This window comes from Ruditapes philippinarum, unplaced genomic scaffold (assembly GCF_026571515.1).
Source record: "Ruditapes philippinarum isolate M1 unplaced genomic scaffold, ASM2657151v2 ctg8107_1_1_1_1, whole genome shotgun sequence".
NCBI lineage: Eukaryota > Metazoa > Mollusca > Bivalvia > Venerida > Veneridae > Ruditapes > Ruditapes philippinarum.
The window spans coordinates 41511-64563 of record NW_026863428.1 but is presented as its reverse complement, the minus strand read 5'-3'; the positions used below and the strand labels follow the sequence as shown (position 1 = coordinate 64563).

The 23053-nt window shown below is 31.3% G+C and overlaps 1 protein-coding gene across 1 annotated transcript; it reads right to left on the bottom strand.

The window, feature by feature from the left end:
- Positions 1-18563: 18563 nt before the first annotated feature.
- Positions 18564-22273, bottom strand: LOC132722097 (uncharacterized). The gene is made up of 2 exons (XM_060706525.1): positions 21810-22273; positions 18564-19731 (listed from the first exon to the last, which is right to left on the bottom strand). Exons 1-2 carry the CDS (start codon positions 22225-22227, stop codon positions 19310-19312), a joined length of 840 nt encoding a protein of 279 aa, XP_060562508.1. The 5' UTR covers positions 22228-22273; the 3' UTR covers positions 18564-19309.
- Between the last annotated feature and the right edge of the window lie 780 nt (positions 22274-23053).

Sequence of the window (23053 nt, the reverse complement as noted above, 5' to 3'; positions counted from 1 at the left end):
GGTAGATTTATCCAATTTAGATATTTCTGTATATTTGAGAACAAACAGACCCCACTAACTGTCAAGGCAATGCTTATTAAGCTTCAAGATATAAAGTTGCTCCGCAAGGACTACTGTATTTAATCAGTAATTTTATTGTGAGCATAACATTTCTGACAATACATTAAATATCAATCCACATCTATGTTAAAAAGCGCGAACTTTGCCATTGCAATGACTTAATATACATGTTTATCAATAGTAATTTATTATGCAATATTTTACTAGTATGTCATTAAATTGATGTGATTTTCAACGGCAGATAATAAATTAACCGAGACGATAGCTGAAGAAAATAATTCTGCTGAGTTTTGTTTTGTTCGAAACGAATATTGTTTAAACATTCTAAGCATTGGTTAGATATTCAGAAGATATAGTTGACTTTGATGTTTTGTTCTCATAAAAAAATGGTACCCATAAAACTTTAAGCCACAAAAAGGGAAGTCATCTCTTTAACAAAGTACATTTCCTGATATTGTAAGATATGTCTTACATAAAATATGTCTGTAATACGTATACATATCTAAACAAAGAGTGTTTTATTACTGGAAGTCACGTACTAGTAATGTTGTAAACATGTCCATCTTTTACAAGGAAGTTTTCTTGCTCTTAAATCACTGAATAAAATCCGGTTTTACATGTTATAACAAATCGTTTTATAGTCAGTACATACGTACTAAATGAGTGTGGAATATTCTTTTCTTTATCTAGAAATGAACAAATGTGCGTGTTTTGATATATTCAACCTTTCGGTGTGGTACATAATTTGAAAACTTCATTTAGTTTACTCTGGCTCGTCATATTTGAACAGTTGTGTTGAACAAAACAGACCTAAGAGTCAGTTTTGCGCGCCTACAACATGTTTAAACTTCCCATTAGTGATTTCTCTCCTGCATATTTGTCTTTTGTGAATCATCATCATCATCATCATCATCATCATCATCATTATTATTATTATTATTATCATCATTATTATTATTACAATTATTATTCCCTTCTCCACTGATTTCCATTTTGTGAACCATCCTTGTCTCTTTTATATTCGTACAAGCTCTGTTGTATGTGCTGTTTTGTGGTATCGCCTATTATTTTTCTTATTAAATTGTTAATTATAACAATTATTTTATGTTACACCCCTTCCTCTGCCATTGTGTCTTCTCGCGTTTATAGTTCGTTACTGGGTACCTTGCCGGTGCGCTGGGTTATCTCGTAGTTTGCGTTCTGTAAGCGCCGCATTGCCTTGTTGATGTTCATATCGTTCCCGACAAAATGTTATTTTTATTTAGCTTTTGACAGGATTTTTAAGACATCGTATGTATTTATCTTTTAACTTAATGATGGAATACTTCACAATGTCCTTTGGTTTGTTTTCTATTTTTGTCCTATGTGTTATGGGTACTTTTGATGACCGTTAGGCGTTTCTCTTTATATTCAACATAACTATTTAAACTTTTTGTAATAAAAGCTTCGAGCATACTTGAACTACATTCTAGACTAACCAGTTATGGTGTCGTATGAGGCAACATCTTCATGAAGCCAATACATCTTACTCGGCAACATTGGTTAAGAGGCAGACAAACTAACTATTAGGCCACGTTTTAGCTTTTTTCTTTCTCCACAATACTTATCTGTCAAAAATGAAATACTCGATTTTAATTTGGACATTAACTTATCAGTGGCACAGTCAAAAATTATTTTACATGACATAACACCTGTATTTATGTATGGCATAATGAACTCTTGTGTCAAGAAAGAAGTGAAAGCAGGGAGAAATGTTTCGTCAATTTCAGATATGCACTGACTGATTTGTGATAAGTTTAATTGTTTTCATTTGGCTTAATTCGATGTTAATGATAGTTTACAGAGAAATAGAGGATATTGAATAAGTGTAAATTCAATACTGAATTTGCATAATATTATTTAATTCAACGAATGCAATAAATTCAGTTATGAACTTACACGGATTTAATATTCTATTTATCACATGCCCAAACTAACGACAGTTGAAAGTGAAATAAGAGTCATTTTTCATAGACGCGCCTATAGTATAACGCTAACATTTAGCGCGTCTTTACACTGTTTGTATAACGCTAATGACGTCACGTCAAAATATATGCACGGCAAAATCGGCACTTGTGTGTGATAAGTTGAAATATCTATCAAAATTCATACAATCTGGCAGTTTTTGAACGATTACAAAGTCGGGCTTGTAAGAAGCTTAAATTATTTATGACGCATTTTAGTGGTTATACAATTTTGATCTCCTAAATCCCTTCATGAAAAACATATTGAAATGTTCTATATTCTTACGAACAAAAATCATTTGTGACAACATTGCACTTGGAAAGAAAGTCTCAGTCAGCGCTAAGCTCGATCTCGCGGATATAAGTTTAATAGCAAACACTGTAGACCACCCTGAGTCAAACCGATATCAATGTTTTTTTTAAAGATAGTCGGGTACACACGACTGAAATGGTTTTTGAGAAACTGAACATTGGATATCATATCGTAAATAATTGTTTCTTTTCCGTTTCATAAGACTAAGTACAAGAGACCCTCTAACAAAATGTAAAGAGACATCCGTGACGGACACTATTCTCTTTTATATAACAAGTCTGCTCAAGTTATCTGAATTTTGTAGTCTGCATTTTAAGAATAACATTTTATTGCTTCCTGATTGTTTTTAAAAATTATTCACTTAAAATATAGTTGTTCAAACAAAACGTTACTATACTTTCTATTTGCATTGAAATATAATTGTTCATATCATAATAAAGTGTGTTATAATATAATAAATGATAAACACTACTTCGAATTCCACCAGAGTGTAAGTACCAACTAGTCAGCCCTTAACATTGAATTGGCGTCAGCTTCCGGTTTCGACCCGCTTAATGAGGTAGACTAATTGGTTAAAGCTGTCAATGTGGTTATTCTCATCGTTGTTGTGCTGCCCAATACATTGTTTCAATAAATAAATTTGAGATTAGGAACTGTTAATGTGCAATAATACTTATTGATAAATTGTATTTTAAAATCAACGTAAAACGTTTAACATTAGTAAACTAACAGAGTCGATGTACACAATCATAGTCGTATCACCATAACGTATATAATAGTAACTTTAAGCCAATTTTTAACAAGAAATACATTTCATAGAAAACGTATGTGACATAAGTACAATACATTTAACTATAAGTGAACGATTTTTTTGTTCTTAAAACACGACATACAAGAATATATCTCTGCATAAAAAGTACGATACAATCTAATGTATCTATAAGGCACATTCGTTGCATACATTTTCTGATGTTTCAATAGTCAATTGTGTTAACAGAGAATTTTATCAAACGAATAATTTTGTTACAATGACACTTAATATCAGGAACATACATTTATCATATAAATGCAATTTGTAACAACATCTTTTTGACAGACTCGTTATTTTTTATTAAATAAATATGTTTCTAAAAGACAGGATGTAAACATATATACATGTATCGTTGAGTCATATGAAGAATAAGAAAATCATAATAAAAGAAGGAAAAAAGAATTCATTCCCCAGTTACCTAACACCGAAAGAAAATACGAATAAGAGGAATTACTTCATAAAAGTTTTACATTCATTCTATACTATACTATTAAGAAACAAAATATTCCATAGTTTTGAAACACAAAGATACTCGTTAATCGAGAGAAGAACTCTGTTGTCAAATTAGAATGTTTCTGCTGATATGTGAGAACTAACACGCTCAAAAAACTGACACAACAATTACAATTTAGCTCAGATATAAAAAAACGGTTTGCTCACTCAATCCTACATTTGATTGGTGATGATTACCTTTTCTTTAGAGTATAACAATTTTTCGTAGACAGTTAACATCAATCTTTTTTATATAAAGAAATTAGGACTTTCAAATTCATCAGTATTTTGTTGCAGAAACGACTTGATAAATTGTGTTCTTAAAGATTTCTGTAAATGTGTTTTTGAGACACAAGATAAATTGATAAATGTGGTAAGATATGTTCTATTTAAACTTCACTTCAGTGTTATTATATTTTTCTAGTCCCTTGGGATATCCATGGTTCCAGCACTTTTAAGTGTTGAAAAATGAATACAGCTCAAGCCGCTGCTAGGGGGCATGAGGAATGTTACAATATTTCATTACCCCTCATGTACAGACTGAATAAAACCGAGTCCGCAATTTTCATGTTATATTGTTGTGCCTAGTGCTTTCAATGATCTTTTCATTTTTTATGTTTAATACTGCTTGACCAGTTTTTTAAAAATTTATACATAAACCAAATTTCAGCAAAATACTTCGTAGAATATTATATTACTTATTCCTTGAATTCCTGTTAACTTAGTCATTCAGTGCCACAATTTTCTTAACATAGTGGCATCTCATAGAATTAGTTATCTTCATGATGATATGAATGCAATGCAACCTTCTAAATGTCACTGATGTAATATTCATATTTTGGTTCGAAATTAACATATCGGTAGCGTACTAGGCTAAGATAATAAAAGTATCTTGAACAAAATTCTGCATAGCACAATGAACTCTTGTGGTAAGGACCAATGGGTACAGGTAGAATAACATCATAACAGGTATGTACTAGCTGTCACAACTTAAGGTAATCTCCTTTAGATTGCTAATTTGTAGTGTTATTGACCTATTAACATCAACCGTATTATCACTAAGCTTTAATGGCTTTACAGTGTTATAATGCTGGGACATTAGCAAGATTAAAATATTCGAACGATAATTGATGTTATGATTTAGATATTTTTTTATTATTGATATATCTGTAACGAGTAATACGTTTAAAAATACTATCTACTTAAAGCCTTTGCTATTAAAAACAATGTTCAAAGGCATTGTATGCCAGTGTATGCATACATGAGTTTTAAAATGACTTAATAACGGTTTTAAGGCGAGCAAGTTATCTATCTGCTGATCACCTAAAGAAAGAATTGCTAAATATTAAGTACTTTATAATATAAATAACAAATTGTAAACAAAGTTATATTTTGACTTCCATACAAAATACTATAGTAATCACTATAACTTTACTAATAACTTTACTAATTGATAAATCGCAACAGAAGCAAAGGATGATTCAGGTAACTGGCCAATAATATGTAGTCTGTTTATGGAAACTATAGCACTAAAAATAAAAAGATTTTCAGAAAAAGAAAAACAACATTTTTTAAGGCAAAATTGTCCATTAAGATTAGACACTACACATTTATTGAAAAAGGTTAAAATATTTCTCTGTCATACACATTTAAGAACAAGGATTTCTTTTGATGTCTGGAATTTGCTATAATTAATAATGACATGAAAAAGACATGAACAAAAAATAAAACAATTTAAGCTTTGACATACTGTCAAGATTCAAACGTCGTATATTGCATATGTAATATTTTCAAAAAACATTTCAATATAATTTACATTGTAAAAAATAGAGAGAGAAAAGAAAGTCTTGACGTACTTCCAAAATGGCAAACTCGATCTGATTCGGCCTGTTCCTACAGACACGCCTTCGCGTTATTATGTCGTTTTTCCATGTGACCAACTTTAAAAAGCTAGGAAGGATGACATTGTGGTTAAGGTGTCACAGTGATTTAAATCATCAATATCGAGCCTAATTATATATGCATAAGCCATATAGAGTAATTCAATTATAATTTAGTTTGAAATGGTTTTTATGAGTTTAATTGCATATGATAGATGCTATTTATAGTACAATGATTACGGCTTCTTACTTTCTTACTACTCTCAAGTTAATTAAAGGTTTCTAATATGGATCCACGTAAACATGGTGAAGTTGTTGATTGATGTCCGTTGTGTGTTATGTGGGATTTATGACTGGCTTTGCAGTATATTTTCACTATATTTCTACTGCGTTACTAACGCAGTTATTAGTAACGCAGTAGAGGCTAATTGTGTGTGCAGTGCGAAAATTATTTTCTTTGTTTACGTCATAATATTTCAGTTTTTAATATATTTTCATGAAAATTAGAATGAATCTTGGGCCATGCCGCTTTAAAACCTTTGTAGAAAGATGTAAATATGGAAGCTTTTGACTTCACATATCTACACATACACGCACACATACATATATATTTCTATATAAAAATATTTATTTATTTAATTTATTTTATTTATCCCCTCCCTTCCCCGGGTCTCCTGTCCCCTTCCCCTGTGCCCTTTGACTTTATGGGCCTATTCAATCATTTATTTGTTTTTTCTTTTAGTTCCTTATCAGTTACTAATTATTTATGATTTTATAGTGGTAAGCCTGCCCGTGCCCTTGTGCCCTGTCCTGTTTTTGTTTGGGGGTCCTCCTGGGCTCATTGTCACTGGCTCTTGTTGCTGAGTCGGGTGGGGGTTGTGTTCATTGAACACCGCCTTTCCTTGTTGATCTTGTTTATCATATTTTATACATGCTTGCTCAAGACACTTTAAATCCAGTTGTAAGTTAGTGTTTATGCCTTAGATAGTAGGAATTCATAAGTCAAAAGATGTCGGTGGAAAAGGGTGATCGCAGATAACCATGGCGAAAATAACAATCTTTTGAAAATCGCAGGATTGGTTTTTTGATTCTGTCCAGGAAAGATTGCTATACACTGTAATTTTCATGATTTTACTTCATGTATTTTATTGACATTTATGAAATACCCGTTCATAATCTGGGCATGAACACACATCAATGACGTTAAAAACTAGCCCCTGACCGTTCTAAGTTCGAATCCCGCTATGGACGTACTAGATTCTTTCATGTACGGAACTAGCCAGCTAGTTTACGGAACGTCGGCGGTTCTACTCAGTTTCCCTATCGTGACTGAAAGAATGCATGGAAGGGCGACTGCGGTCTCTACCACCATCAAAGTACTTGCTGTTACACATTTTTAGATGAGATGCTCATCTCATATGGGACTTAGGTAGTGTTTATGGCCATTAACAGACACGTTTTAATTTAAGTAATATTATCTGGAAACATTAGAGGCTTTTAAATGTCCGTCTGCTTGAAATGTAGCTAGGTTAACGGTAATATTTGCCATTTACAGAGACGCATTACAGGGTTTCATATTCTTTTTATATCGGTATAAAGTAATATGTTAAGATATTTAACTTTATTATGGCTCTGCGGAACGTTTGATAATATGATGATGTGATATTTTGATAATACGATGATGTTAAGACGTTTTCAATATCGTGACAACGAATATAATTATCTGCATTTATTTCACTTACGAGTTTTAGCGTTTACTGCTACATTGATTATCACACTGGTAAAAGAATTTATCAAACATGTAAGTAAGTAAGTAAGTAAGTAAGTAAGTAAGTAAGTAAGTAAGTAAGTAAGTAAGTAAGTAAATTCTTTATTATAGTGAAATGTGTTACACGTATATACATACAAGAATACACAAAGATGAACAGCCGGCCCATAGTACCTATAAGTCACCTAAACAAAAGATCATAATCTGAGTATGTGTTCAATTTGGTGGTCAAAAACCAAAAGTTTTTTTTAAAAAGGATTGTTCTTCAATTATTGCTACTGTTAAATCACGTTAGAATTCGAAGCCGTAAGAATGTACAGATTCAAACGTGATTTTACAGTAGCAATTGTTTGAGAAAAAAAATCGTTATTTTCTTTTTAAAATGTTTATGTTTGAACAGAGGACTGAACTGAACTGGACGACCGATTGAATTGTTTTTCAGTTTCTTGCGAATGATCAAAATAATCAATAGGAAAATATTGTTTAAAGGAAGAATTTTTTTTTTTAAATTTTACTTATTGTTTTTAAACAGACCTTCCAATTTCTAAGCTTAAGTTAAGAAAAGTATCTTTAAGTCCTAAACCGTATGGTTAGCCTTTATTTACAGTTTCCATACGTATGTCATTTTACAATTACAACAACATCTTGTACTTTCACTTTTAGCTGCTTGAATACGTAATAATAAAAATCTACCATTTCCGCATACATATTATTTCCAGAGATATTTACACGATAACTTCTTCCATTACTGCTTTCTCCATTGCTTTCATCTTGTTCACCGCAACAGATGTAATTGTTACACTATCATGACCATTATCAAATATTTTTAAATCTATTCCATAATAGATACAATTATATTGTAATATCATATTTTTAAAAAAATAGATGTCGCATGTACATTGGTATGCCGTTGCATATATGATTGTACTCTTAAAGCAAATAGAATCATTAATCTCGACCCGGTGTTGTACGTGTGTTCCTCACCTGTTTAAATCATAGTCAAAAAGTATCAATAGGAAATTCACGTTTTGAGGTATTTGACGAAAGGAAAATGTTCGAACTTTAAAGCTAAGTCATTCATGTTTTCGTAGCTGCCGGAGAAAATGAAAATGCAAACAAATACTGCGAGCTTAACTTTATCGCGTAATTAGATGCAAAAAGTACAATAACGAAACGAATTTTTATATATACATCTACTATTACCTCGAACTGCTTACAGGTCAAATTAAAAGAAATATGGACCCTACCTTTACTTTTGTGTGTTTGTTACAGAAGTATGTTCAAACACGTATAATGGGTATATATTTCTAACTATATTACAATTTAAACAAAGACATAGCTAAATATTATACTTTTTCTCCTGAAAACAATGATACACACCCTGTAAAACTTTAAGGCTTTAAAAGGAAATAATTTGTCAAACAAAATGTATTTCCTGCTTGTGTAAGATACATCGGTGTCTATCAAACAGAATAATTCCCTGATAATACAAGAACTGTCTTACATCTGTTATACATCTATATCTAAATATGTTGTTTTACATTGATGAAAGTCACGACTTGTAATGTTTAAAACAAATCCATCTTTTTTGACAAGGACATTCTCTAAGTTTCAAGTTACTGCGTAAGTTTCGGCTTAATATTGTCTTTCACATTTTGAATATTTCTAAAGACAGAATATGCATTTCCTTTTACTGTTGAAATAATGTACCGAGCCTTTTCTCTCTCATTTTTACAGTGTAAATGAATGAGTTCAGCGTGAAATATCAATCCGTTTTTATTCTTTAAGGTTTAAACGAACTTTAGACTAAATGAAAACTTGTAGAATTATTTGATTTTCTGTATCATACTTTATCAGAGCATCGATCGTTGTTATCTTTCTTAGTTTAATCAAACGTGTTTTAGATGTCATAAAATATACTTTTCCTCTAAATTGTACACAAATTAAAATCTACTCAATAATTATATAATATTTGGTTCTTGTGTCTTTTGGTTCCTGCTTTCGTCAATGTTATGTTTGAAAGTTTTAAACAGCCCTCTTTCTTCCCCGTTCTTTATCCGTAATTATTGAAAATATATTTAACCTGAATTAACCTGAATGTGGCAGTACTAAATAAAAAGCTAATAAATGCATTTGTGATAAACCTGATTTTCTGTATGGCGCGATCACTAACTCATCATTAATGTCAAACGAGTGCAGATAAGAAACATTTTCAATGACAGATATGCACCGGTTGTCATTACATGTCATTAAATTATCTCTTATGACATTTTCACAGTGTAATTGATCTTGATAGGTCGTAATATCAATCATTTTATCTGGTAGCGCCAGAAGCCTAATGAGGTCAATCTCGTAAGAAGATACACATATTATAATTTTCATACCAAATAATTATGTTTATTCTTTTTATCAAAGAAGCAATGAAGATTGTCTACGATTTTGTTGATTTCGTTGATGACAGGTTCTGTTGCGTATCATTTAAATTATTATATTCTACGATATTCTTAAAAGATATATATAACTTCAATAGTTTGAAATGACCATAACAAAATGACACTTATTTCTTATAAAATTTCTAATATATATATTGTCGAGAATTTTCATGACTGTCATAGACATATGACATATTCAGATAGTTAAATATTTTTTATATTGTCAAAATAAAATGTTAAAAGCACTATTTATCAAAAAGAAAAGAAAAATATGTAAAGTCAACTTAACGTGTCCAGTATTTTAGTTCTCATTATTCGGGATGTTGTTGCACTTTCTCTGTTCCAAAACGAAAGCGCATCCATGGTATATTTCTTTTCATTAACAAAGTACTAATATACATGCAAAGCTATCCAACGGCCTAGTGGGAATGAAGATAACAAAGATAACAAATGATTAATACCGTAAAACAATCCATGTTAATTTGTCTATCGAAACACCGGGAGAAGAGTACAGTTATCCATTTTAGATACTTCTGTATATTTGAGAACAAACAGACCCCATTAACTGTCAAGGCAATGCTTATTAAGCTTCAAGATATAAAGTTTCTTCGCAAAGATTACCGTATTTAATCAGTAATTTTATTGTGAGTATAACATTTCTGACTAATTAAATATCAATCCAGATTTATGCTATAAGAGCGCAAACTTCGCCATTGTCACCTTATTGTTTCACATTGACTGAGGCAATAGCTGAAGATAATAGTTCTGCTGAGTTTTGCTTTGTTTGAAACGAATACTGTTTAACATTCTAAGCATTGGTTAGATATTCAGAAGATATAGCTGACTATATTTGTTATCTAAATTTGTCTGTTATACGTAAACATATCTTAACAAATAGTTATATACGTATTAGTCACGAACTAGTAACTTTTACAAGGAAGTTATCTAGCTCTTTAAGCACTGAATTCAATTCAGTTTTACATCTTATAACAAGTCATTTTATAGAACGTACATATGTGGCTAAGAATATTTATCTAGTATTGAACAAATTTGCTTGATAATTGTAGTGATTTGAAATGTTTATTCTTTTGGTTTAAATCGATGACTAGATAGACAATTTGAAAGCGTCATTTCATTTACTCTTTCTTGTCATATTTGAACATAATGGAGCTATGAGTTAGTTTTTATTACTCTGCTACAACAGGTCAAAATTCCCCATAGTGGTTTCGCTCTAGGTGTTGATTGTCTTGTGTATTATTATTATTTACATATTATGTTAAAATAACATATTCTGTATTGATGCCATCTTGTAATTTGCCGCCTCCAGTGGTAGTTCTTATTTAAATTGTTAATTGTAACAATTATTTCATGTTACTACTCTTCTCCCTTTCCTTTTCGCCATTGTATCTTCTCCCGTTTTTAGTTCGGTACTGGGTACCTTGCCAATGCGGGTTGGTTATGTCGGAGGTTGGGTTCTGTAGACGCTGCCTTTTCTTGTTCAAATGTTCATTTCGTACCTGACATAATAGCTTTTAATAGGTTTTCAAGACATATATATATTGTGTCTTTTAACTTAATGATTGAAGCTCTACTTACTCAATGCTTTCCTTTTTTTCGGTTTGTTTTCTCTTTTTGTGGTTATGGGTACTATTGATTTGCGTTTCTCTTTACATCGAATATAATTATTTAAACTTGTTTGAGCTGTCGTATAACGTAGGAAGAACTCACGGATGTTACATACTTTTAATATACAAATACAAACACACATGTGAACGAGTGGAATACCAAAGTCGAACTCCCTGGACTGAATATCTAGCCCAAAATATATAGTGACAGTTTACACATAAAATGTTATGAAATCTAGCCGACTTACAAATACGTTATCTATCATTTTGACATAAACTCAGTTTGTATGTATCTTGCACTATAATACACATAAATCATGTCATGTTCCAGAGTTCACATTATGAAATAAAAACCCTAATATATGTATATACATGTTGACTTGTCATTCTTTTTGAATATAGCATGTATGACTAATTAGCCTGTGCAATCAGCTATACGACAGAGCATACTTGTACTACATTTCAGACCGCTCCTTAAACTAACCAGTAATGGTGTCATATGAGGAAACATTTCTGTGAACCCCATACAACTCACTCGGCCACGCATTTAGTTGAGAGGCAGACATACTAATTATTAGGCCACCCTTCAGCATTTTTCTTTCTCCTCTATATTTATCGGTCATTTATGAAATATCCCATGTTAATTTGGACATAAACATACCAGTAGCACAGTCAAAAATAATTTTAATATATGTAAATGAAATATGAACACTTGTATTTCTGTATGGTACAATGGACATTTGTGTCAAGAAAGAAGTGAAAACAGGGATAAATGTTTTATCATTTTCAGATATGCACTGACTGTCGTGATTTGTAAATAGTTTAATTGGTTTTCGTTTGGTTTTATTCAATGTTAGTTTTTACAGAAAAGTTAAAGTATCTATCATATAATCTGGAAGCTTTGGAATGATTACAAAGTCGGGCTTGTAAGAAGTAAAGCCAAAACACAAAATCTTGTGAACTCGAGGTTAAAATAAAATAAGAAATAAAGAACAATATATGTTAATGTTTTAAATAGTGTTGCTTGTTTATCTGACAAGTGCATTTACATGCATTTGGAGTTTGTAAAACTGTCATTATGATGCATTATATTGCTTAGTTTATCTCTTTGTCTAAGAATTCATTTAAACTCTGGTCATTAAGATAAAGTAAAATATATTCAGCATAACACAGGGAAGGTTTTGAGATTTTGTGAACAAGTGAAGTGGTATTTTCATCTTAATCGAAATGTGAACTTATTGTTAACACCCCTGAAAAAGTATATTTTTAGAAACGAAATTCGATTGCACAATTCCTTGTTCTCCCTTTCCATATACCAAACGAAATGAAATGACCTTTAAACAAATGCGTTTGAACTAAATTAAATAGGAAATAACTAGTCTCGCTTTTAAGTGAAACATAATGTAAATGAATGTCATTCTTTAAAGTTTTGCACATTGTTGATTTTGACATTTGCAGTTATTTGGGCTTCGTTAAATTGTCTTGATCGTGTAACATATTGCATATTTTATCTCTTTGTAGAAACAGTTCATCTAAATTTCCATAAATAAAGAAGGAAGCTTAAGATAAAGAAGATAGACAGCTTTTTCCGTAAGAAATAAAATATTTTCATTTAAATTGGGGTGTTTACAAAAAAGTAGTTTTTTACGAACAAGCCACATTTCTATTGAAACTGATTTAATGATTGTAGATGATAGATTTAAATAAATCATTTTTCAGTGAACACGACTGAAATGGTATTTTAGAAACAGAACATTTGTTATTATACCGTAAATAATTGTTTTTCTTTTTCTGTTTTGCAAGACTAATTACAAGAGACCCTCCAACAAAATTTAAACTGACAGCCAGTTCAGACACTAATCCGTTCGCTAAATTCAGCTGATTTTTAAAGCCTGCATTTTAAGACTGACATTACTTTCTATGTTTTATTAAAAGTATGCACTGGAAATATAGTTGTTAGAACAATATAATTACAAATAATCCCAGTCGCATAGAAAACAAATTGTTTATATCATAGTAAAGTGTGCTATTATATAAAAATAATTCATACCATATCAAATCCCCTTGCGTATAAAATAGAGAAAAACAGAATGCCTAAAGAAAGCCCAAACACAAATAAATTGAAAATGTTGCAGACTCGGTTTGATTGAGCCTGTTCATGATATAAAAACCTACTAGACATCCGCTAACATTGAAAAGGCATCAGCCCCTTAATACTATATACTAGTTGGTTGGTGTGATACTAGCTATTCAATGTGATAATTCTTATCTTTGTTAATATATTGCTAAATACTTTATTAAGATAACTCAATTAGAATGAACATTAAAAATTATTAATTTTTAAAACTTCAGTTATATGAAATTAACGAAAACAATAACTTAAAGTTTAAAAAAGAAAAGGAAAAAAGACTTGATGCACAATATTACAATCCTATCATATAACTGTTACTGTGACAATAATAACTGAGTCAAATAAATACCATATAATACATTTCGGAGCAAAATTTAGTGCTAAACGTACAATACACGTAACTGTAAGTGACCGATTTATTTGCTTTAAATAATGTAGAAAAGAATTGAAAAAAAACTCTAGATATATTAATTTGTTTGCATGAAGCAAAAAAAAAACAATAACAAAAAACCCCAAAAAAACAACAATGAAATATCATCATGAACCTGTTTGGCAAAGTTCTTGTTCTCGAATATATGAGATGTTAATCATCAAATACCATTTACTGTTAATACCAATAATTAAATGTAGCTTACATTTTTTCCTGAAGCAAAGTAACACTTTTGTCACACAAATGTAATAATTTTGTCGCAACGACACTAAATATCAAACAAATGTACTGTTTTTGCAAATTGTAAAAACATCGTTTTGACAGGTTCATTACCTTTCATTTAAATGAACTTAGAGGAATAATTAATACAGTAAATGTGTTGATGTTTGCTCCACAAACGGAACAAAAATGGCATTTAAACTGTTTGAAATATCCTCGAAAAAACAAATACTTGTTTAAAGGGTGAAGGTTCAAATATCACAAATCATTGATATTGTAAACTAATTATAATACTTACTTACAAAATGTCATAGCCAGAAAGACACTATGTTTGATATACGAGTAATATATAACTAACCACTATTTGCCCACAAAATACTTTATCGTGTTGATTTTAGTTTTAGATAACAAATAATTGTATGGAAAAAAAAAAAAAACTAAGGAAATATTGAGTTTTTAAAGTAATCGTTTATCGAGAGAATACCGTTGTCAAATTAGAATGTTTCTGCTGATATTTGAGAACTAACACGCTCTAAAAACTGACACAACAATAACAATTTAGCTCAGATATAAACGGTTTGCTCACTCAATCCTACGTTTGATTGGTGATGATTACCTTTTCTTTAGAGTATAACAATTATCCGTTGACAGTTAACATCAATCTTTTTTTATATAAAGAAATTGGGACTTTCAAATTCATCAGTATTTTGTTGCAGAAACGACTTGATAAATTGTGTTCTTAAAGATTTCTGTCCGGAATTAGGAAAAATGTGTTTTTGAGACACAAGATATACTGATAAATGTTGTAAGAAATGTTCTATTTAAACTGCACTTCAGTGTTATTATATCTTTCTGGTCACTTGGGATCCATTTTTCCAGCACTTATTAGTGTTGAAAATTGTATACAGCTCAAGCCGCTACTAGGGTGCGTGAGGAATGTTATAAATTTTCATTACCCTTCATGTTCAGACTGAATAAAGCCGGGTCTGCAATTTTTATGAAATATTGTTGTGATAAGTGCTTTTAAGGGATCAAAAGTTTTTGATTTTTTATGTTTAATACTGCTTGAACATTTGTAAAAAAAAATTATATATAAACCTTATGTCAGCAAAATACTTCGTAGAATATAATATCGCTAATTCCTTGAATTCCTGTTAACTAAGTAATTCAGTGTCTCAATTTACATAACATAGTGGCATCTCTTAGAATTAGTTATCTCCATGATGATATAAGCATAACAACCTTCTAAAAATACTTGTCCATCTTAAAGGTCATTGATGTAACATTCATATTTTGGTTTGACTTTAACATATCGGTAGCGTAGGCTAAGATAAGTATCTTGAATAAACGTCTGCATAGCACAATGAACACTAGTGGTAAGGACCAATGAGTACAGGTAGAATAACATCGTTACAGGTATGTACTAGCTGTCACAACTTAAGATAATCTCCTGTTAGGTTGCTAGTTTGTAGTGTTTATGACCTATTAACATCAACCGTATTATCTCTAAGCCTTAATTGCTTTACAATGTTATTAAGCTGAGAAATTAGCAAGATTAAAATATTCGAACGATAATTGATGTTATGATCACAGAAGCATTTTAGAGATTTTTCATTATTGATATATCTGTATTGAGTAATACGTTTAAAGATTCTATCAACGTAGAGTCTTTGATGATATGTTACTATTAAAAGCAATGTTCAAAGGCATTGTATGCCAGTGTATGCAAACATGAGTTTTAAAATGACTAAATAATGGTTTTAAGGCGAGCATGTTATCTGCTGATCACCTGAAGAAAGAAGTGCTAAATATGAATTATTTGTCATGTAAATAACAAAAAAAAACAAAGTTCTATTTTGACTTCCATACAAAATAATATAGTAATCACTATAACTTTACTAATTGATAAATCGCAACAGAAGTAAAGGATGATTCAGGTAACTGGCCAATAACATGTAGTCTGTTTATGGAAACTATAACACTAAAAATAAAAATATTTTCAGAAAAAGAAAAACAACATTTTTTAAAGCAAAATTGGCTTTTAAGTCCAGACACTACACATTTATTGAAAAAGGTTAATATATTTAAGAAATAATATATCCCAAACAGTGATTTTATCGCTCAATAACATCACTGTTTGGAGTTCGGATGCGAGGAGTTATATCACGAGGGCGTAGCCCGAGTGATATAATGATGCGCATCCGAACGACAAACAGTGATGTTATCAAGCGATAAAATCACTGATTTTGGTATATTATTTCGATTCTAACACGACATCAACAATATAATGTTGCCGTACTTGATAGTTAAGCAAAATTGCGCCTGATTTGTTTCCGTACTTATTTTCAGCGCGCCGGATTTTTAGTGGTTACGTCACGTGTATAATGATTACGTCACATGTCTAAATATAGAATGTCAAACTGTGCATCTGTTGCATAATAACACACACTTTCTGTTCTTCTATGTTCAATAGGGAAAAATGCGGGTCGTGTTAGAATTCTCTGTTATACACATGTAAGAATAAGGATTACTATTAATGTCAGGATTATGCTATAATTAATAATGACATGAAAAAGACATGAACAAAAAATAAAACAATTTAAGCTTTGACATACTGTCAAGATTCAAACGTCGTATATTGCATATGTAATATTTTCAAAAAACATTTTAATATCATTTACATTGTATAAAATAGAGATTAAAAAGGAAGTCTTGTAGTTCTTCCAACATGGCAAACTCGGTTTGTTTCAGCCTGTCCTTAGAAATACTGTACTGTTTTTATTAGTCGACCATCTTTAAAAGCTAGGGAAGACGATATAATTGTTAATGTGTCAAAGGGATTAAAATAGATGTTAAGCTATCATCAATTTCGAGCTGAATTGGGTATGCTTAAAATATATAGAGCCATTCTTGTATAATTTAGTTTGATATGGCTTTTATTAGTTTAATTGCATATAATATATTCTATTTATAGTACAGTGATTACGGCTTCATACTTTCAAACTACTCTCCAGCTAATTAAGGGGTTCTTATATGGATCCTTGTATCCATTGTGAAATTGTTGATTGATATCCGTTGTGTGTTTTGTGCGATTTATGACTGTCTTTGCAGTATTTTTCAATATATTTCTAGTGAGGGCTATTTTTGCAAATTTTGGCCTCTTTGGGCAATTTACATATACAGGTTGTAAGTTCTGCGTGCAGTGCGAAAATTAGTTTCTTTGTTTACTGTCACAATATTTTACTTTTCAAAATATCTTCATAAAAAATAGCACGAATCTGGAGCCGTGCCGCTTTAAACCCTTTGAAGAAAGCTGTAAATATGGAAGCTTTTGACATGACATATCTACACACGCACATACACACATATTTATTTTTATATATAAAATCATTCTTAAACATTTATACATGCTTGCTCAAGGTGCTTTATATCCAGTTGAAAGTAAATGTTTATGCCTTAGATGGTAAGAATTCATACGTCAAAAGATGTCGGAGGGAAAAGGTGGTCGCCGATAGCAATGGAAACAAATCCGTTGAAAATCGCAAGCTTGGTTTTATGATTCTGTCTAGGAAAGATTATTATACATCTAAACTTTCAAGTTTTACTTCTTGTATTTTATTGTCATTTATGAAATACCCGTTCATAATCTGGACATGAACACACATCAATGATTTGAAAAACTAGCCCCTGACCAAAAAACTAACCCCTGACTGTTGGAAGTTGGAATCCCGATATGGACTTAGATTCTTTCATGTACGGAACTATCCAGCTAGCTTACGGAACTTCGGTAGTTCTACTCAGTTGCCCTATCGTGACTGAAATAATGCGAGGAAGGGCGACTGAGGTATCTACCACCATCAAAGCACTTGCTGTTACACATTTAAGATGAGATGTTCATCTCATATAGTGTTTATGGTCTTTGACAGACATGTTTTAATTTCAGTAACATTATCTTGAAACATAATAGGTATTACAATGTCAGTCTGCTTGAAATGTTGCTAAGTTTACGGAAATATTTGCCATTCATACAGACGCATTTCAGGGATTTCATCTTCTTTTTACGTCAGTATAATGTAAATGTAAAGATATTTTAACACTATGATGGTTCTGAGAAACTGTTGATAATACGATGATGTTAAGACGTCTCACTATCGTGACAACAAACAATCTGCATTTTCCAATTTAGATTTGAGATTGAAAATGTTTTATGAAAAATCACCATGTTGATGGTGCACTTATTTATCATCCCCCATTAACAGATTCATCCAAACCTAGTCTGCAATTTTCATGTAATTTTGTTGTGATTAATGCTTTCGATGGGTCACTCTGTGTCCAGATTGAACAGCGTTGGTATAACGACACAACACTTAATAACAAATAGCATTAATCATTAAAATATGTATAAGAGATAAGGACTCCAATGAAATATCTAAGATTATATTTCTAACGTGAAAAAATTATTAAAAAAAAATTACATTATTAAAACACATTGTCTGATATGTTTATTTATTGATTATATACATAGTAAATGTTCATGTTAATGCGGATCGGTGAAATACGATAGGCGTAGTTTCGGATCCTTCACTACCATGATTATGTCGCCACGTTCAATATGTGGATGTACAGACATCAAAAATGTGTCAGAATTAGTGGCAATTAGGTTAAGAAAATGCAACGCCCATTTGACTGGCGAATGACGTCGACATTGCTTTACACTTTTATGCCGGGCTATGTATGTTTAAGGGATAAATTTAATGTTTGTAACTTTTTCATGTTTTTTTCATGTCTTGTGAAAACAAACCTTTGAATCGGTCTATCGGTCTATTCCACACATTTCTACGATAAAATCTCATTGAATATATCGAAGTAGTAAAGTAATAGCCCTCGTACATGTAGTAGTAGAAAGCATACATTTGAAAGTCGTATAATTGAAAAATTAATTAGAACTGAATGTGAGAAAAACAGAATCCTAAAGAAAGCCTTATACGGCAAATTGAAAACGTCGTAGGCTCGGTTTGAATGAGCTTGTCCGTGTGCAATAATAGTAATTGCAAGTTGATCAAGCAAACATTAACATAAATTCTCTTGCACATTTTATCTATTTCTTTGTGAATGGTAGTTCTAAAATCAAGTCAACACATAATTTCATGGAGAAAGTTGCCATCCGGAAAACGTCGGTTGAATGGACTGGCCACTGTAAGCAGTGCAACCTCGACCTGCTACACGTCTTATGAAAACATGATCCCCAGCGTTCACTCTGGCTAGAACAAGACCAGATGAGGGACTAAGCAAAAGTCTTCGATCAGATGCATCCGATACCGTCCATCCTTGAGTCGCACCATTAACTACAATTCCAGTGACAATATATTCAGCATAATCAGCAGCGAATGTCCAAGTAAACACGTATATTCCGGATTCTGGTACAATATATATCCCGTCATGCTCATTATAGCCATTTCCAATATCTAAAACTTCCGTGTCGTATTCAATAATTTCATGACCATTGAAACATTTGCTTGAAGAAAAGAAGACATGAAACGCAATCCTTTCTGATTGTAATAGTTCCTCTGAAATGAGACATTTAAATATATTCATTTACCGGCATTTTATATCTAATTTAAGTTGGTGTTAAAGGGATACTAAGACAAATTAATGACAAAAATATTCACTCAAATCACGCTAAAATGACTTTTTTTAAAGTCCCAACATGAATTTCTTTATAATTTCTTTATATTTTTGGTTTGAAGCGTAAGTTGATCTAAATATGTTGAAAGGAATTTAGACGCCGACAGAATCACCGAGTAGTTTAAAAAAAGTCATGTGTCTTAAAAAAAACCCGTGGAAGTTACAACAGATATTTCTGGAAGTTACAATAACAGATATTCTGGATATTGTACAATTAAAACAGGTCTAAGTCATTCATTTCATATATTCTTTAACGTTTCAAGAGTTCACTGTGACAACAACTGTGAAATCTTAACACTCTAACTTGGCCCACGTGGGTCAAGTTAGGAAACCACCATTTTTATTCTTAATAAGGAGAAAAGTTTTGTTCCTGTGACTGCCTAGTGTATTCATTTTGATGGCATTTACAGTATAATGAATAAAAATTAAAAACGAAGAAATGAAAATTTTGCCTGTGTCTCCCTTTTAGGGTTACCTTTCGGGATATTCTGTAAATGTGATTATCTGATAAGCAATATTTTGACCGGGACAACATGGTGAAACGATGTTTATCTATGTTTTCACATATTAAGAATCATGTTTACCTACTCATATTCTATTTTTAACAAATTTACATTTGAAAACTAAAACTGATACTGATGATTAAAATCACGTTATTTGATCTTGAACTAAATATAACAACAGCTCATTTTGTAATTCGGCTATGAAGCGCCGAGCCTTATATGGTTGTAAGACGCATAATTCATTGCGGAATGTAACGATTGGTTTTTCAAGCAGTACATAAAAGCATTTACATGCAACAGCTTTACACTTCATGGCCAATTTCAAATTTCTAGCTTTGTTGCAAAACATTTTTATATACATTTTCTTCAAATTGAAAGGCAATGTTTTCTTATCTCCGTATACAAATAATGGCCTGTGCAACAGTCTATCGGTGTAAGAACTGTTGCAATTCACTGTGACAGTCGTAAAACATCTAATTTTTTCAATATATCCATTTGTTGACTTTTAGAAACAAGGAAACAAGTTCGTTTTGAAGAAATATCTCTTAAAGTTTTGTATTTTTCTTTTGACATGATTTGGATATTGTTGTGTGTGGCAAAAACTTAAATAACTGCCATTTATATGATAAAGCGAGGTCACACGTGTGCTGATTTATTTTGGTTGGATTCGGTAACGGGTCTGGTGCCTTTAATGTTTTATATACTAAGTTATTGCTCACATTTGATTCTGAAGTTGATGTTTTATCCTTGATCATATGATTATTAAAAGTTTATATCTCGTTTATTAAGATATGATTAATTAATGTTCAAGGCATTATGAAAAACCATTACGAGCAGCATTCTATATAATATATAAATTAGACACATGGTGTCGGATTCCTGGCACATTGCGACATTGACTGAAACAAGTACTACTAGTACGGACGTAATGGAATTTTCGTGGCGTAAAGCTACACCTTAAATTTCATCAACTGCGCAGATCTAAATGGACCAGGTCACATTTTATTCGGCTCTTCTAAAGTTATGCAGTGCACAGCTGACCATTCCTTCGCAGCAATTTTTCGCGTGTGTAAAACCTCGCTTGTTTTTTTAAACGCATTTATTAATTAATTTTGAGAAACATGATACACAACTTTCTAGACAGTAAATAAACTATACTCTTCTATCAAATTGCTAAACAATTAAGTCCAATATCGTGAAATGCTTTACATTATGTCATTTACGAGAGTTTTCATTTTGCTAAATAACTAAACTAACCAGTCGAAAAAATATCATAGTTTCGGCCAAGAAACTTCATCGGTTTGAGGCGAAAAAGCAATCCGGCCAGCTAATAGGTTCGTTCTACACAGCGGCGTATATAATAGGTGCCTATCAAGATATTATCATGTTTCTCATGTAAACGGATGCATGTATTTTAACATTATTATCAATTTACATATGAATGAAACATAACTTACTTTTAAAAAAACTTGCAATGGCTTCCCCATTTTGGTCGTTTTGAAGATTTGGCTTGTCATGTCCATCCGATGTACCTAATTCGTTGCTTTTATTTAGACTGTCAACTGTTTCATGCATTGCTGTATTAATGCCACTTTCATAGTTAAAGTTGTTATTTATAACAACTTTTTTAAGATTCGAAACGTCTAGTTCCATTTTTTTCACGCGGCTTTTTAGTTCCATATTGTCATGTTTTAATTCTGTATTGTCATGTTTCAACTGGAGATTTGCCTGTTTCAGTTCTATATTTGCCTGTTTAAATACATCCATCTCGACTTGTTGTTTAGCAACAATTATTTCAAGAATTTTCAAACGTTCTTCAACAGAACTGCCATTAGCAAACACTATGCCAGAAATTAATAGAAATAAACACAGCATAACGACCAATGAGATGGAATAGGTACACTTAGGCGCTAAGTATATTTGGGATATTTTGATAATGTTAAATGCATTTATATACATTTTTGGCAAGGCTTATCTTGAGAATTTTAAAGTGTACTAGTTTATAGCCACCATTGTGTTTAAGTAATGTGTAGCCATGTCAAAAAAGGCCGAATCTTATCTTTAATTTAAAATTAATTTTCTTTTCAAAACTAGGTAATTTAAAAAGAACCCAACATAAGTCGCCAACACAATGTTATACAACTTACACATGTAGGAATATCACATAAAAATGATGTGTTATCTTACACAAGAATTGTGAACGTAGAACATGAAAACATGGATTTTAGCGTACTAATAACATGTTATAAAACACTGTTTCATCAATTTAAAATGTATGTTTACATAGTGAAAAAGATAATGGTAATACAATGTCAAAATACTACTTTGATGGTTGTGTTTGTTTATAGTTTTGTCATTTATTCATAGATTTAAAAAAAAATAATTGAACTACTGAGAATATGAAACAAGAATTATTAAAGTTTCTATATTATTGAAACACCCTTTTTATAGCAATCATGCCGTTGAATCAAGTCGTCTACTTGACCCTGATTGGGGTATTTGTATGAATAAAATTAGGTAGAATTTGTCAGTTTGTTTTGAACCGATTTATTTAGACACTATCTTAGAATTAGTTTTCCAACACTGCTGGAAAAGATTTTAAAGTAAATTTATTTGATACTGTTTATTTCAACATTATTTTTCTTTTGATATATATATTTTTTATATAGTTCTGATCCTCATTCAAATGCCTTTAATACTG